The 18,848-nt window shown below is 35.1% G+C and overlaps 1 protein-coding gene across 2 annotated transcripts in view; it reads right to left on the reverse strand.

The window, feature by feature from the left end:
* The window catches only part of RNGTT (RNA guanylyltransferase and 5'-phosphatase), a 303,675-nt gene that overhangs the window by 122,320 nt on the left and 162,507 nt on the right, over positions 1 to 18,848 (reverse strand). For both annotated transcript variants that reach the window (XM_040627529.1, XM_008687490.2), the window contains one exon: positions 2,900 to 3,000. In XM_040627529.1, the coding sequence (XP_040483463.1) occupies positions 2,900 to 3,000 (101 nt within the window). The remainder of the gene's footprint in view (positions 1 to 2,899; positions 3,001 to 18,848) is intronic.

Raw genomic sequence — 18,848 nt, forward strand, 5'->3', positions numbered from 1 at the left:
TATCACAACTGTATTTTGTATTAAATACCCTATTTTTGAAAACCTACATCCATGTTACATAAGTAATGTTACCTACACAAATGTAACTTGCACGTTCCTACCATAAAATCACTTTAAAAGCTGACATTGTGGTGTGTTTTAAAGATGTACCAGAATTAAAAGTAATTCCCTCCTTTTTTGTAAGACTTTTAAAAATAGGTAAAATTTTAAAAGAACAAAATATACTTAAAAACATACTAAGAAGAAAACAAAACTGGGATAACTACTAAACTGAATTACATTTTGCTATCTTTAACTGCAGTAGACAACTGCAAGAAAAGAAATTAATATCATTTTTGCTACTTAGAAAATGGACATTCTATATATAGCCTCATGTAGCTTTTCAGTGCTAAGAATTATGATCTGTAAAAAGCAAAACAAAACAATTTTTCAAAACTTAACAAAATATCAATAAAACACACACAAGGCCCTATAACCCAGGAACTGCACTACTAGGTATTTACCCCAAAGACACAAATGTAGTGATTCAAAGTGGGACCTGCACCCCAAAATTTATAGCAGCAATGTCCACAACAGCCAAAGTATTGTTTGGAAAGAGCCCAGATGTCCATCAACAGATGAATATATAAAGAAGATGTGGTGTGTGTATACATACATACACACACACACACACACACACACCATGGAATACTACTCAGCCATCAAAAAAATGAAATCTTGCCATTTGCAATGACATAGATGGAACTAGAGGGTATTATGCTAAGCGAAAGAAGTCAATCAGAGAAAGACAATTATCATATGATCTCACTGATACGTGGAATTTGAGGAATAAAACAGAAGAGCATAGGAGAAGGGAGGGAAAAAGATAACAAAATGAAATCACAGAGGGAGACAAACCATAAAAGACTCTTAATCATAGGAAACAAACTGAGGGTTCTGTAGGGAAAGTGGGTGGGAGGAGGGGGTAACTGGGTGATGGACATTAAGAAGGCCACTTGATGTAATGAGCACTGGGTGCTATATAAGACTGATGAATCACTGAACTCTACCTCTGAAACTAATAATACACTGTATGTTAATTAACTGAATTTAAATAAACACACACATAAGGGTTTACAATGCTTAAAGAAGTATTATAAATATAGCATTAGATAAAATAGAAGATTAAAGAAGTGATTTAAAAATTTTTATTTCATCTTCGGAATCATATTTCCAAAGAACCATATTCATCTATGTTTTTTAAGGAAAGAAAGAAAAAGATGCAGGCAGACTATCAGAATTAATTCCTCAGCCTCCACTGTTTTAGAAGTGAGGCAGTCTTCTAAAAGGCACTTCCAGAGAACACATCAAGCCCGTGTTCGGCTTGCATTAACTACCAATGTGTAGGTTCCACAGTGAACTGGCAACTCAGAATATCTGCATACCAGATGCTTTGTTAGGAAGAACGATCTTGAATTTAATACTTATCAACACTTACCAAGATTTTATATACATAGTTGGGGACAGTTTGAAAAACTGATAATATTTAATTATTAATATTATTAAGAATTAATAGCATATTAATATAAAGCATTTGTTGATGCTTAATAACAAACTATTAATTGGTATTGATATTAATATCAATAGTTATCCAAAAACTAAATAAGAAAAATAATATTTTTGGAAAAGTACCGATAGGAAGTAAACTTAAGATTTATTCTTTCTCACAAAGAATCTGGTGTACAGATATTATGGGTTGCCAATGCTATTTCTTTTATCTAATCTTTAATATTACTTGATGGAAAAATATATATATATACACATTCCATACAATCCTATAAATACTCAAAAATATATCTATCTATCCTTGGATGAACTCAGACCAATAAAGAGTGAACTACCTAAGCAACAGTATTTGGGGCCCCAGATAATTGTTCCAACTAAACCATACTTCACTACTAAGTCAGAAACTCTTACTTAAGGATATAAATTATTTATTTAAGGATATATTTTGTGAAAATTGACACTCATATGATTTATTAAACTCCCTTTTTTACTTAGGATTCACCACACTACACAGTATCCTTTATCTAAAAATGCACAGCCTCTTAAGAAACTATCTTCTGGAGTCTGGATTCATATAATTGATCACATAGCATACATTCCATTAGCTATAAAAAACAAATCTGTAGTTTAACTTTGGCAAATAAAAAGGATTTCATAGCATGTACTAGTAAACTTTTACTCTCTCAGTCAGTGTTATTTACTTTCTCTTTGTGAGTTCCTTGATTAAACATATCTTATTTTGGTTTTACATATTTACTTACATAAAAGGTCATAAAAATTTGTGGAACAAGGTGAACTAAAACAAGGTTATGGAAAAACAATGAAAATATTTAGGCTAAAGCATTTTTTATTCTAAATAGCAACCAATAAAGTCATATACAGAAGACTGACCAGTAAATGAAAAAACAATGAACATTATGAAAAATCTTAATGAAAGTCAACAATTAAACTATGGAGAAATGTTCTTGCTATGCAAATGCAAGCTTGAAGTAGTATCTTTCAAAGTAAAAAAGGCTTACTTCAAAACGCTAACTTGTAACAACCATGATAATACCTCATATTTATAATTCAACTGGGAGGAATTGTCAAGTAAAATCTATTTTCACTTTTACAATTTAACAAAGTTCATTTTTTATATTAGAAATAACTGTACTTTTGAAGACCAAAATTAGTAAAGTTAAAAGGATACAAAATGTTAGTAGCTCTAACAGCTAAAAGTAAGATGTATAGGTATGTATGTATATTGTAAAATATCTTTTGCGGGGGTAAAGTATATGTAAAGTATCCAGTAACAGTGAAGCCTCATACAAACAGCATTATTTCATGTAAAAATAGCGGCAAAAGTGCATCTTACCCTTCTCCTCCCATTCTTGTTATCTTTAGGCGGAAATCCACAGAATTCAGACTGGGAGGCTTCCATTTCAAAATATCATCACATCGACCAGGTTTATATTTCTAAAATGAATTAAAATGACAATGGTTAATAAGCTAAAAAATTAAATATATTAATTACTTTCTATAGTATGCTTTGTACTTTTTTAAACTGAAGTATAGTTGATACACAATGTTATGTTAATGTCAGGTGTACAACATAAAAGTTTGACAATTTTACATGTTCTACATACACACTCCTCACCACAAAAAGTGCAATTACCATCTGTCACCACACAAAGTTACTACAATATTACTGACTATAGCCCCTATGCTGTACTTCTCATCACTGTGACTTATTTATTTTATAATTAGAAATTTGGGACTCTTAATTTAAGTGAAATTTTATTTTTATTTTAAGCAAAATTACTACTTCTTTTCTGAATTTAAGTTTTATCTTCAACTGATGAGCAAAGCTAGATACCTACCTGCTTGGTGATGGCCTTTCTCCTTTTTCTGCCAAAGCATGCAGACCCTTGTTTGTGAAAGTCCAGAAAAAGAATGAAACCTGTTATTCTCTCCAATCTTTCTGTGACTTAAAGGAAGTTTGATCATTTTTTAAAAATTGTTTTTTCTTGTTCAACTTTATTGTGGGATAATTCACAATGAATAAAATTAATAAGTGAAATTTTTTTTTAAGATTTCATTTATTTGAGAGAAAGTAGGAGCAGGGGGAGGGGCAGAGGAAGAGGGAGAAGCAGACTCCCGGCTGAGCAGTGAGCCTGACATGGGGCTCCATCCATCCCGGGACTCCGGGATCATGACCTGAGCTAAAGGTAGACGCTTACCCAACTGAGCCACCCAGGCACCCCTAATGAGTGAATTTTAACACATGGATACACTCATGTAACCACAACCAAAATCATGATATATAGTACTCAATCACCCCAAAAAGTTTCCTCCTGACATCTGCACTCAATTCCTTCCAACTCTCTGGCAACAGAGACTTTCTATCACTATAGTTGTACCTTTTCTAGAATTCATAAGAAATTCTTAACATAGGTTTTGCGATTTATCAGTGCTGGTGCATATATCAACACTTTGTTCCTTTTTATTACTGAACGGGATTCCATTTTATATATATGCCACAAATTGTTTATGCATTTACAGGCTAAAGCATATTTGGGTTGTTCCCAGGTTTAGGTATCATGAATGATGTTGCTGTGAACATTTGTGTAGACACGTTTCTCTAACTTGGGAAAATAACTAGGAGTAGAATGGCTAGGTCACATGGTAAATATATATTTAACATTAAAAGAAACTGTCAAATTGTTTTAAAAAGTGGCTATAACATTTTCCATTCCCACCAGTAACATATGAGAGGTCAGTTTGCTCCATATCCACTCCAGGACTAGGTATTGCTGGTCGTTTTAATTCAAAAGTGTATCTTATAATTTTAATTTGCATTTCTCTAATGACAGAAGAGCTTTTTTCTTTTTTCTTTCATTTTTTATGTAAATTCAATTAGCCAACATATATCATTAGTTTTTGATGTTCAATGATTCATTAGTTGCGTATCATACCCAGTGTTCATCACATCATGTGCCTTCCTTGATGCCTATCACCCAGTTACCCCATCCTCCCACCCACCTCCCTATTCCCCAACCCTCAGTTTGTTTCCCAGAGTCAAGAGTCTCTCATGGTTTGTCTCCCTCTCAGACTTCTTCCCAGTTTTCCCTCCCTATCTCTATGGTCCTCTGCACTATTCCTTATATTCCACATATGAGTGAAACCATATGATAATCGTCTTTCTCTGCTTAACTTATTTCACTTAGCATAATACCCTCCAATTCCATCCACATCAATGTAAATGGTAGGTATTCATCCTTTCCAATGGCTGAGTAATATTCCATTGTATATATGAACCACATCTTCTTTATCCAGTCATCTGTTGAAGGACATCTCAACTCCTCCCACAGTTTGGCTATTGTGGACATTGCTGCAATGAACATTGGGGTACATGTGCTCCTTCTTTTCACTACAACTGTATATCTTTAGGGTAAATACCCAGTAGTGCAACTGCTGGGTCATAGGGTAGCTCTATTTTTAACTTCCTGAGGAACCTCCATAATGTTTTCCAGAGTGGCTGTATCAGCTTGCATTCCCATCAAAAGTGTAAGAGGGTTCCCCTTTCTCCACATGCTTGCCAACATTTGTTCTCCCCTGTCTTGTTAATTTCAGCCATTCTAACTGGTATAAGGTGGTATCTCATTGTGGTTTTCATTTGTATCTCCCTGATGGCAAGTGATACGGAGAATTTTTTCCTGTTGGCCATTTGTATGTCTTCTTCGGAGAAGTGTCTATTTACGGCTTCCGCCCATTTCTTAACTGGATTGTTTGTTTTTTGGGTATTGAATTTGATAAGTTCTTAATAGATCTTGAGTACCAGCCATTTATCTGTTATGTCATTTGCAAAAATCTTCTCCCATTCCATAGGTTGCCTTTTAGTTTTGCTGTTTCTTTTGCTGTGCAAAAGCTTTTTATCCTGATTAACTCCCAATAGTTCATTTTTGCTTTTGTTTCTCTTGCCTTTAGAGATGTATCTTGCAAGAAGTTGCTGCAGCCAAGGTCAAAGATGTTACTGCCTGTGCTCTCCTCTAGGATTTTGATGGATTCCAGTGTCATATTTAGGTCTTTCATCCATTATGAGTTTATCTTTGTCTATGGTGTAAGAGAATGGTCCAGTTTCATTCTTCTGCAGGTGGCTGTCCAATTTCCCAGCACCATTTATTGAAGAGACTATCTTTTCTCCATTGGATATTCTTTGCTGCTTTGTTGAAGATTAATTGATCACAGAGTTGAGGATCCATTTCTGGGCTCTCTGTTCCGTTCATCTATGTGTCTGTTTTTGTGCCAGTACCATGCTGTCTTGATGATTACAGTTTTGTAATACAGCTTTAAGTCAGGCACTGTGATGCCCCCAGCTTTGGTTTTCTTTTTCAACATTCCCCTGGCTATTCAGGGTCTTTTCTGGTTCCATACAAATTTTAGGATTGTTTGGTCCAGCTCCGTGAAAAATGTTGATGGTATTTTGATAGGGATTGCACTGAATGTATAGATTGTTCTAGGTAGCATAGCCATTTTAACAATGTTTATTCTCTGAATCCATGAGCATGGAACGTTTTTCCATTTCTTTGTGTCTTCCTCCATTTCTTTCATGAGTGTTCTGTAGTTTCTAGAATACAGATCCTTTACCTCTTTGGTTAGGTTTATTCCTAGGTATCTTATGGTTTTTGGTACAATTGCAAATGGGATTGATTTCTTAATTTCTCTTTCTTCAGTCACATTGTTAGATTATGGAAATGCAAGTGATTTCTGTGCATTGATTCTGTATCTTGCCATGCTGCTGAATTGCTATATGAGTTCTAGCAATTTTGGGGTGGAGTCCTTTGGGTTTTCTTCATAGAGTATCACGTCATCTGCAAAGAGTGAGAGTTTGACATCTTTGTCGATTCAGATGCCTTTTATTTCCTTGTGTTGTCTGATTGCAGAGGCTAAAACTTCTAGTACTATGTTGAACAACAGAAGTGTGGACATCCCTGCTGTGTTTCTGACCTTAAGGGAAAAGCTCTCAGTTTTTCCCCATTGAGAATGATATTCACTGTGGGCTTTTCAAAGATGGCTTTTATGATATTGAGGTATGTTCCCTCTATCCCTATGTTTTGAAGAGTTTAATCAGGAAAGGATGCTGTACTTTGTAAAATACTTTTTCTGCATGTATTGAGAGGATCATATGGTTCTTTTCTTTTATTAATGTGCTCTAGCACAATGATTGATTTGTGAATGTTGAACTACCGTTGCAGCTCAGGAATAAATCCCACTTGGTCATGGTGAATAATCCTTTTAATGTACTGTTGGATCCTATTGGCTAGTAGTTTAGTGAGAATTTTTGCATCTATGTTCATCAAGGATATTGGTCTGTAATTCTCCTTTTTGGTGGCATCTTTGTGTGGTTTTGGGATCAAGGTAATGCTGGTCTCGTAGAAAGAGTTTGGAAGTCTTCCTTCCATTCCTATTTTTTGAAACAGCTTCAGAGGAATAGGTATTAACTGTTCTTTAAATGTTTGGCAGAATTCCCATGTGAAGGCATCTGGCCCTGGGCTCTTGGTTTTGGGGAGATTTTTGATTACTGCTTCAATGTCCTTACTGGTTATGGGTCTGCTCAGGTTTTCTGCTTCTTCCTAGTTCAGTTTTGGTAGTTTATACATCTGTAGGCATGCATCCATTTCTTCCAGATTGCCTAATTTGTCAGAATACAGTTGCTCATAATATGTTCTTATAATTGCTTGTATTTCTTCGGTGTTGGTTGTGATCTCTCCTTTTTCATTCATGATTTTATTAATTTGGGTCCTTTCTCTTTCCTTTTGGATAAGTCTGGCCAGAGGTTTATTAATCTTATTAATGCTTCCAAAGAACAAGCTCCTAGTTTCATTGATCTGTTCTACTGTTCTTTTTGTTTCTATTTCATTGATTTCTGCTCTAATCTTTATTATTTTTCTTCTCCTGCTTGGTTTAGGCTTTATTTGGTGTTCTTTCTCCAGGTCCTTTAGGTGTAAGGTTAGCTGTGTATTTGGGATTTTTCTAATTTTTTGAGAGAGGCTTTATTGTTATGTACTTCCCTCTTAGGATCGCCTTTGCTATATCCCAGAGGTTTGGAACTGATGCGTTTTCATTTTCATTAGTTTCCAAGAATTTTTTAAATTCTTCTTTAATTTCCTGGTTGACCTATGCATTCTTTAGTAGGATGCTCTTTAACCTCCAAGTGTTTGAGTTCCTTCCAAATTTCTTCTTGTGACTGAGTTCCAGTTTCAAAGTATGGTGGTCTGAAAATATATAGGGAATGATCCCAATCTTTTGGTGCCAGTTGAGACTGGCTTTGTGACCCAGGATGTGATCTATTCTGGAGAATGTTCCATGTGCACTAATGTGTATTCTGTTGCTTTTGGGTGGAATGTTTTGAATATATCTGTGAAGTCCATCTGGTCCGGAGTACCATTTAAACCCTTATTTCCTTGTTGATCTTCTGCTTAGATGATCTGTCCATTGCAGTGAGGGGGGGTGTTAAAGTCCCCTACTATTAATGTATTATTATCAATATGTTTCTTTACTTTGGTTATTAATTGGTTTATATAATTGGCTGCTCCCACATTGGGGGCATAGATATTTACAATTATTAGATCTTCTTGTTGGATAGATCCTTTAAGTATGATATAGTATCCCTCTATACCTCTTATTACAGTCTTTGGTTTAAAATCTAGTTTGTCCGATATGAGAATTGCTATCCCAGCTCTCTTTTAAGGTCCATTAGTGTGGTATGGTAAATGGTTCTCCAACCCCTCAGTTTCAGTCTGGAGGTGTCTTTAGGTCTAAAGTGAGTCTCTTGTAGACAGCACATGGATGGTTCTTGCTTTTTTATACAATCTGCTACCCTGTGGCTTTTGGTTGGAGCATTTAGCCCATTTACATTCAGAGTAACTATTAAAAGATATGAATTTAGTGCCATTGTATTGCCTATAAAGTCCCTGTTTCTGTAGATTGTCTCTCTTTCTTTCTGGTCTATGAAAGAAGATCTTAAAGATCTTTTAATGTGCTTATTTGCTATCTGTGTATCTTCTTTGGTGAAGTGTCTAATCAAAACTTTACCCTTGTTTTTACTGGGTTATCTTCTTTTATTGACTTATAAGAGTCATTTATATATTCTGAATAAATAACCTTGGTTGGATGTATATACTGCAAATATTTTCCACCAGTCTTTGTTTTGCCTTTTCATTTTCTTAATTTCTTTTGATGAGTAATTCTTTTTATTTTAATGAAACCAAAAATCAATTTTTCCAGCTTTACTGAGCTATGACTGAGAAAAAATTTAAGGTGTACAACATGATGTTTTGATATATGTATGAACTGTGAAATGATTACCACAATCAAGCTAACATATCCATCATCTCACATAATTTCATTTTTGTGGGTATGTGGCAAGAGCATCTTTCTACCACCTACTCTCTTACCAAATTTCAAGTATACATATTATTAACCATAGTCACCGTGGTCACATTAGGTCTTTAGAATTTATTCACCTCATGATGGAAAGTTTTTACCCTTTGATTAATATCTTCTCTTCTCCCCTACCCCCTGTCTCTAGTAACCACCGTCCTACTCTCTGTTATGATATGTTCAATTTTTCTTTTTAAAGATTCCATTTATATGTGAGATCATGTGATATTTGTCTAGCTTATTTTATTTAACATAAAGTACTTCAGCTTCGACCATATTGTCACAAATGGCAAGATTTCATTCTTTCCTTAAGACTGAATAACATTCTACTGTGTGTGTGTGTGTGTGTGTGTGTGTGTATAAGTATATATAAATAAATATATATATATAAATATATATATTTATCTATTCATCTGTTGATTGACACTTAGGTGGTTTCCATATTTTGGCTACTATGAATAATGCTGCAGTAAACATGAAAAGGCAGATATCTCCTCAAGATACTGATTTTACTTCTATTGGGTAAATATCCAGAAGTGGGGTTGCTTGAGCATATGGTAGTTCTATTTTTAATTTTTTGAAAAACCTCCATTCTGTTTTTCATAATAGCTGTATCAATTGACATCTCCATCAATGGTGTACAGGGGTTCCCTTTTCTCCACAACCTCACCAACATTTGTAATCTTCTGACTTTTTGATAATTGCCACCCTAACTGATGTAAGATGGTATCTCACTGTGGTTTTGATTTGCATTCCCCTGATTAGCATGATGTTGAACATCTTTTCTAAATCATCAGTTTTCAAGTTTTATAATTTGTGCTGCTTTTGGGGCCCTCTGTAAGGAATCTTTGCACATCCTAAGGTTGCTATAATTTTCTACTACGTTTTCTTAGAAAATTTTATCATTTTAGCTGTTATCTGGGGAGTATATGACCCATTTGAAGTTAATTTATTTCTACAATATGAAGTAAGGGACTAGGCACACTGTCAGATATCAAATCGATACAGCAGCATTTGTTGAAAAGATTGACTTTCCTCACTCAGTTGCCTTGGCACCTTTGTCAAAAATCAATTGTTTACAACTACAGCTATATGTCTATTCTCACCAATGTGTTGCACTGAATAATATGCCTTTCTTCCTGCTAATAGCACACTGTCTCGAATACTGTGGCTTTATAGTAAGTTTTGAAATCTGGTTGTGTAAGTCCTTAAACTCTGTTCTTCTTTTCCCAAACCCTCTTAGCTAAGGTTGCATTTATATTTCCACACAAATTTTAAAATTGGCTTGTCAATGTCTATGAAAAGTACATCTACTGGGATTTTAATTAGGATTGCACTGAATCAAAAGGTCAATTTGGGAAGACATGACATCTTAACACTGAATCTTCCAATTCATGAACACTGCAAATCTGTTTATTTAGGTCTTCCAAAATTTTCTCAGCAATGTTTTCTGGTTTTCAATATACAAATCTTAACACAACTTTCATTAAGTTCATTCCTCATAATTTAATATTTTTGGTGGTATTATCAATACAAAAAAATCAACTGTGTTTCTATACAACAGCAATGAAAACAATTCAAAAAGGAAAGCAATTCCATTTATAATAACATCTAAAAGAACAAAATTCCTAGGAATAAATTTAACCAAGCAAGTGAATAATCTGTATACTGAAAACTGCCAAACCTTACTGAAAAAGTTAAAGACCTAAAAGTTGGAAAACATCCAGTGTTCATAGATAGTGTGATACTGTCAAGATTTACAATAAGAAATATATATTTGGTCTTCATCCCGTTTCTGGTACAGAGCTCCTAAAACCCTTGGAATTCCCTAAGTGATGAGTACAGTAAAAGTCTTTTGTTATGTCAGTGAGGTGGATTTTGGAAAGCACTTAATGAAGGTTGAGGACTGGCTGCCAAAGCAGCCAACCATGTGATTAGAGAGTAGGACTTTTCAGTCCCTCCCCCTTGACTTCTGGGGAGGACTGAAGGGCTAGACGTTGGATCAATCACCAATGGCCACTGATTTAATCAATCATGCCTATGTAATGAAGGCTCCATTAAAAACAACAACAATAACAACAACAACAACAAAAGGAGAGGGTTCAAAGAGCTTCAACAACAACAACAACAAAAGGAGAGTGTTCAAAGAGCTTCCAGGTTGGTGACCATGTGAAGAGCTGGGGAGAGTACCAAGGCTGGAAAGGGCATGAAAACTCTGTGCCCCTTCCCCATTCCTTATCTATGGATGGATTCTATCTAGCAAATTAATCACACCTGAGGAGAGGGTCATGGAAACCTATGATTTACAGCCAGCTGGTCAGAAGTTCAGGTCCTGGGCTTGCCACTGGCATCTGAAGGGAGAGGGGGGAGGCAGCAATCTTGTAGGACTGGGTCTTAAACCTGTGGAATCTGACACTACCTCCAGGTGTCAGAATTGAGTTGAATTATAGGACACCCAGCTGGTATTGTAGAATTACTTGTTGATATGGGGAACCCATACACACACACACACACACACACACACACACACACACTGGAACTGGTCTCAGAGTACTAATTTAGGAAGACTTAATATTGCTAGGATGTCAGTACTACCCAAAGCAATCTATGGATCAATGTAATCCCTATCAAAATTCCAACAGCTTTTTGCGTAGAAATAAAAAAGCTGACCCCTAAATTCATATGGAATTGCAAGAGACCCAGAAAAACCAAAACAGTCTTGAAAAGAGAACGACAAAGTTGGAGGATTCACCCGTCCCAATTTCAAACCTTAGTACAAGGCTATTGTAAATCAAAACAGAGATATGGGCATAAAGGTAGACATAAACCAATGGAAAAGAACTGGGAGTACAGAAATAAACCTATATGTCAATAGCCAATTGATTTTTTTTTTTTTTACAAGGATGCAGAGTCCATTCAATGGGGAGAGAATATTCTCTTCAACAAATGATGCTGGGATAGCTAGATTTCTACATGCAAAATAATGAAGTTGGGCTGCTATCTCCCACTATATAAAAAAACTAATTAAAAATGGACCAATGAGGGGTGCTTGGGTGGCTCAGTCGGTTAAGCATCTGACTCTTATTTTTGGCCCGTGTTATCATCTCGGAGTCGTGGGATCAAGCCCCCCCCAGATCAGGTTCCCTGCTCAGCAGTGGGTCTGCTTGAGGATTCTCTCCCTTTCCATCTACCCCTCCCCCTGCTGTCTCTCTCTCTTTCTCTCTAAAATAAATACATAATTTTTTTTAAAAAGATGGACCAATGACCTAAATATAAGAACTAAAACTATACAACTCTTAGAAGAAAACAGAAGGGTACATTTTTATAATCTTGGATTCTTAGGTATGACACCAAAAGCACAAGCAATAAAAGAAAAAAAAAGGTAGACTAAATTTCATCAAATTAAAAAACTTTTGTACATGACAAGACATTATCTAAAAAGTGAAAAGACAACCTATAGAATGGAGGAGAAAATGCAAATTATATATCTAATAAGGATTTAATACCCAAAATATATAAAGAACTCCTACAACTCAATAACAAAAGACAAACAACCTAATTAAAAAATTATCAGGGGCACCTGGGTGGCTCAGTCGTCAGGGTCCTGAGTATGAGCCCCACATCTGAATTGAATACACATTTCTACATAGAAGATATAAAATGTCCAATAAGCACACAACACAATGCTATCATTACCCATGAAAGAAATGTAAACAGAACCACAATGGGATACCACTTCATATCTACTAGGGTGACTTTCATTTTTTTTAAAAGGGGGGAGGGGAAAAAAACAAGCGTTGGAGAGGATATAGAGAAATTAAAACCCACATATATCACTGTAAGGAATAAAAAATGATGCAGCCACTACAGATAACAGTTTGACAGTTCCTCAAAAAGTTAAACACAGAACTACCCTATGATTCAGCAACCCTACTCAGGTACACAGCCAAAAAAAATTGGAAAGAGGGACTCAGATACTTATATATGTAAATGTTTGGTGCAGCATTATTCACAACAGTCAAAAAGTGGAACCCTAGTTCCATCACCATATGAATGAATAAACAAAATATGCATGTACATACAATGGATTATTCAGCCTTAAAAAGGAATGAAGTTCTCATACATGCTACAAAATGACTTAATCTCAAAAACACTACGCTAACTGAAATAAGCCAGACACAGAAGGACAAAAATTACATGACTCCATTTATATGAAATATCCAGAATAGGCAAATTTATAGTGATAGAAAGTAGATTAGAGATACCAGGAACTGGGGGGTGGAGGAAAGGTCAGCTATTGCTTAATGGTTACAGAATTTCTGTTTGGAGTGATGTAAAAGTTTTGGAAATAGTAGAAATGGTTGTACAACACTGTGCACGCAATTAAAGAGACTATAGGAAAAAAAGTCTCAAATGTATTCTGGGAACACAGTAAAAAGAGAAAATATTTTACTTGAGTGAATTAAGAACTGATTATAAAGGAATGATCTTTGTGAGCCTTGACAAATGGGTAATATTCACTTATTCAGATCTGAGCATGAGGTAAACATGAGTAAAAGACAGGAGCAGAAAAATATAGGATCTACTGAAGGAGAGGTAAGTATGTCCATTCAGCAAGGGCATCATAGGGAGTGGAGCCACATTATGAGAAAGATACTTATCGGGAAGGAAAAACTGCTAAGAGTTCTCTACTATTACTATTTCTCTTAAATATAAAAGTCAAATTGCATTCTAACACACTTTTATAAATCTGAGAAAAACTGCAAAACCCTTAGTCACAGGATTACTTATTTCAAACAGAGATCCACATGACAAATTTAGTATAACTTAAATTTTGCTTACAAACCATTGGCGTTGATAGAAAAGATATTTTATCTGTAGCAAATTTAAGAATACACGCTATTTCCCCCCAAGTCTTATGTTTAAACATGAATGAATATAAAATCAAAGATATAGTATTTCAGTGGAAATTTCATCTATTTATTTGCCGTGAAAGATTCATTTAGTTAACATATATCCTTCAGGATGATCACAAATAAATCTCTTTAAACTTACTGAATATCAATTTTTTAAATGCTAAAACTGCAAAATTTTCCAGTTTTCAATCCATTAATGAATAGAATCTGATAAAATTGAGTCTTTTTTCTAATAAAGCATACCTGACAGAAATGTCATAGGCCTTTTAGTGAGAGTGGTTCACTATGCTATTGAGGGGTAAAAAGAGTAAGGGAAGAAAGGAAAGTCAGCACCCCACCTCGACCCCATTCACGACCTCTGCCAAGGGAATGTCATCCTTAGAGACAAACCATCATTTACTTCTGTTCCCTATTTATTTGTGACTATGAGTTTGGGACCACTTAGAAACCAATACCAATCTAAGTTATTAAATATAGAAAAGTTTAATGATGTACAGTTTTAAAATATTTCATAACAGGTAGCTAATGACAAACTCTGAAAAGAATTTTAATCTATAATATTACTTGTATAATAAATATTAAATATCCTTCACATTTTTCTCTCTGGAAATCAAGACTCAATCTTGAATCTAATGAGAAAACAGCATGTACTAATTCTGTTTTTTCTCAGCAATAATTCAGAAACTTAAGTCATTCCTCATCTCATTGCACACCAGACCATTTATTAACTTGAAATACTAGACTTGATATTATTGGGAATTTCAAAGCACCTTTATGAAAATTAATGAAATTCATGATAATAAATTTTAGAAAATCATATTTTAAAATACGATAGTTCTCAATTACTGAATGTAAATTCTACAATGACATAGATTCCATGAGTAAAATGTATTTAAATACTTATTAGAATGTAAATTCTACTCTAGCAAAAATCATGTCTAATTATGTGCCTACAAAACACCTAGTAAAATGTTCAATAAATACTTGATAAATAAAAATAATGAAATGCAAAATTTTAAAATTTATTATAAAGTATTAGTCCGGTACATTTGACTATATTTTTTAAATAGACTAATTTAGATTATGAAATGATTTAGATTAGCAATATTTATGAGGGATGATGCATATCAATCACTACCAAAAAAATCCTTTTTTCATGATCCCCAAAATAATAAAGGCAAAGATACTATATAATACAGGGACTTTTAGCCTTTTAAAATTAGATATTTATGGGTGCCTAGGTGGCTCAGTCAGTTAAGCATCTGCCTTTGGCTCACGTCAGGATCCCACCAGGGTCCTGGGATCAAGTCCCCCATCGGTCTCCCTGCTCAGTGGGGAGTCTGCTTCTCCCTCTGCCCCTCTCCCCACTTGTTTTCTCTCTCCTTCTCTCTCTCTCTCTCTCTCTCCCCCTTGCAAAAATAAAATCGTTTAAAAAATTTATAAAATTAAATATTTATGAGTTATCAAACTTAAAATACTGAATCTTGCTGAACTATAAACATGGATACAAAAACATCCTTTCAAGCTACAATTTTCAGGGTTAATTAGGGAGGAATGCACTTTAATTTCATTAAATTCACCAGCATGTATCCAGATAAAAATAATTATCAAAGCTATATTTAACTGATACATATAATACTTAGCTCTACAGAAATAAATCTGGTTTTACCAGGTAAGATGTTAAGTAAAAAATTGGGGATAGATTATGTCTGAAAGCAATCACTAATAACCTGAGTTATCCATTATCCTCTTAAGGAAAAAATGTAATTAACGCAAATTCAGACAACAGAGTAAGATGCTTGAGAAAGTATTTACCAAATGGTAACAGAATCTGGCTTAGAGATAAAAGATGGCCATGTACCATAGAGAAGTCTCTAAAACTTAGAAAATCAAATGGAGGCATAAGTGATATATTTGTTGGATAAAGCAGTGGTTCTCAATAGGGGTGATTTTACCCACTCCCCAGTCCCCCCCACCCCCCACTCCCCGGATATAAGGCAATGCCTGCATTTTTGGTTGTCACACTAAGGAGGGGGAGGGAGTAATGCTGCCATCTAGTGGGTAGAAACCAGAGATGTTGCTAAACTTAAAACCTACATGGCAGCTGCCGACAGCAAAGAATCATCCAGCCCAAAATGTCAATGGTACCAAAGCTGAGAAACTCTAATGTACAAGAAGCCAATAGTAATAATAGCAAAGGGGACAATATATTTAGTTCCTTTTTACCTCTACTAACTTCATGATTTTAAGCAAATTCAAAGTAGGGCATTATTTATTTCCCTTGTAAAAATGCAGTAATAGTATTTTGCTTGCCTTAAACATGGTATCTAAATCAGAGCTATCTCATACTTTGTAGCCCTATGCTCGTCGATGATTGCCACTAGTAAAATGTGAGCAGTTATGTTACCATATTCCATCTACGCCCTACACTGAAACCTGAGACAGAATGCCTTCTTCACAAGGATCACACCCGGAAGCTAAGAAAGATCCCTGGCCTTACCATAATATTAGTTTTATTTTATTTTTCTAGCATTTCATTTAAAGGAAAACGGAAGAAATCCTAATTGGTAATGGTACTGGATAAAAGAATAAAACAACTCCAGACTTAGTGGCTTGGTTAGATCCTTTGTCCATATTTCACAGAGAAGCAAATAGCAAATATCTATAGTGTAAAATCAAGACATATAAATACGCTGTATGGAAGAAAAGTCATTCATTCAACACTAAGTACCTAGTATGTGCCCAGTACCATACTAGCTGGAGAAGATACAAACACTAACAAAACAGTGAGCTCAACTACAGTGAGGCTTTTAATCTAATCTGCAAGAGATGACAGGGGTGCTTAAAAAAAAACATAAAGAAGAGTTGCTAAGGAAGTACAACAAAGACATCAAAATCAGAGGGATGGGGTAAAGGAAGTTTTCCTGAATAAGAAAAATGCATAAACTGAATTTTGAAAAACAATCAGTTTACAAGAAAACTCTAAGCACTGGGACCAGGAACATATCCGAATTGAGAAGTTAGTTCAAGTTTTCTGAGACTAAGTTGGCTCACTACTCTATGCTGTTCTTGTTGACGTAAAGTGGGGGGAAGAACTATTCTCTCAATAAAACTATGTCAAGGCAATCATTTGGTATTCCACTTCTGGAAAGTCACAAACTTGGTAGAGACAGTAGGGAGAGGTATCATGGAAAGACTCAAGGGAAGAAAATGGAGACTTCCCAGTTCGCAAAACCTTGCTGACATTTCTTATTTACTTATAAAGTTTTATTGCTACTTATGGAAATTGAAGTTGTAATTTGAGAGTAAAATTATAAGTGAATTGATATAGTTTCTTGGTTTATTCAGGTTGGAAAAATTACTCAAAAACACATTCAGATAACTATTTCAATTGTATTATTCACAAGTCTAATTAATTTCTTCTTGCTGTTGTTTTAACATAAAATAACCTGTGGCTTACATTTCTAATGAAACAACTTCTGAAAAAACTATAATTATACAGAAACTTCTGCAACTTCAGCTTTGGTTTCTATATCTAGGCAGTTCCATAGAACTACAGTGACTTTAAAATTTATCCAGTAAGGAAACTGGGATAAAGACAGGTTAGCGGTGCCTGGGTGGCTGAGTTGGTTAAGCGTCTGCCTCCGGCTCAGGTCATGATCCCAGAGTCCTGGGATCGAGCCGGCATCAGGCTCCCTGCTCAGCAGAGAACCTACTTCTCCCTCTCCCTCTCCCTCTGCTGCTCAACCTGCTTGTGCGCGTGCACGCACTCACTCTCTCTGTCAAATAAATAAATAAAATCTTTAAAAAAAAAAGATTAAATGAAAATAGTATCAAGATCAGTTAACAGACTGGTATTATAAGAATACCAGAAAAATGAGGGGCCCTGAAAACATGCAGTAAACTCCCCTTTTTAAAGATAAACAAATTGATAACCAGAATGGTTATAGCTTATCCAAAAAAATTCCCAAATCACAGCAATACAAAAATCTTCATGCCATTAACAAAATAAAATGCATCATTTGTCCAAAAGCAAATGATTAAAGGTTGAAAAGGTTGGATTAAATGATATCATGAGATGAGATTATAAAACTGTTCCAAAGGAAACCAATTTTAAGTCAGTGGTTTTCTAATTACTCTAGTTTTATAGGGAGGGATGAGTGGGAAGAGAAAGCAACTGGCAAGTGGCCTGGAGAGCAGAAAAAGAAAGCTCAGCACCTCAACTTCTTCAGAACCTAAAGCACTTAGCTCATCTCTACTAATGGTGAAAGCCTACTAAGCCAACTATCTACACCCATCTTTAATATAAGCCCAATCTCCCAATGCACCCTGACCCTACTCTCTGGGCCCATCAAAGTACCTCCCCTACTCCATCAGTCTACACTGTTTTCACCTTATCCACTGTAATGTAATGCGCTGCTATGTCAATTTTCTCCATAGAATGCAAGTGCTTTGAGGGCAGGCACCTTGCCTTTATCCATTTTTGTTATTTCCAGAACTCGGCAATGTATATGACATATAGTAAGCACCCAACTATTAGATGAAGGAATGAGCTAATACATTCCACAACTCCAGATTAATTCCCACTTAATATCTAAGATTACTGTTAAATGATTTTAAAAAAATGCATTAACTTTTAGAGCTAGCAGACTCTCACAGTTTCTCCTCTTCTCTGGTAGACACAGTCTAAACCAAAGCAGTCTACTACTGATAGTTGACCAAACTCTAGATACAAGTAACACCTGCAGCCTAGTTACTCTATACATTAACTACATTAGCCTCCTTTTTACTCATTTATACTATATATCTTACTAAAACGATTTTCTATGCTCCTAGCATTGGTATGAAGAATGGATATGACTGACAGTGCTCTCAGCTGGAGGGCAGATAATTTAGTTAAAGAAGGCACTGCGAGTAATTCTGCCCTCCTGTCAATATTTCAGTTTAAGAGAACAACTCAATTTC

The sequence above is a fragment of the Ursus maritimus genome, unplaced genomic scaffold, assembly GCF_017311325.1.
Source record: "Ursus maritimus isolate PB19 unplaced genomic scaffold, ASM1731132v1 scaffold_13, whole genome shotgun sequence".
Classification (NCBI taxonomy): Eukaryota; Metazoa; Chordata; class Mammalia; order Carnivora; family Ursidae; genus Ursus; species Ursus maritimus.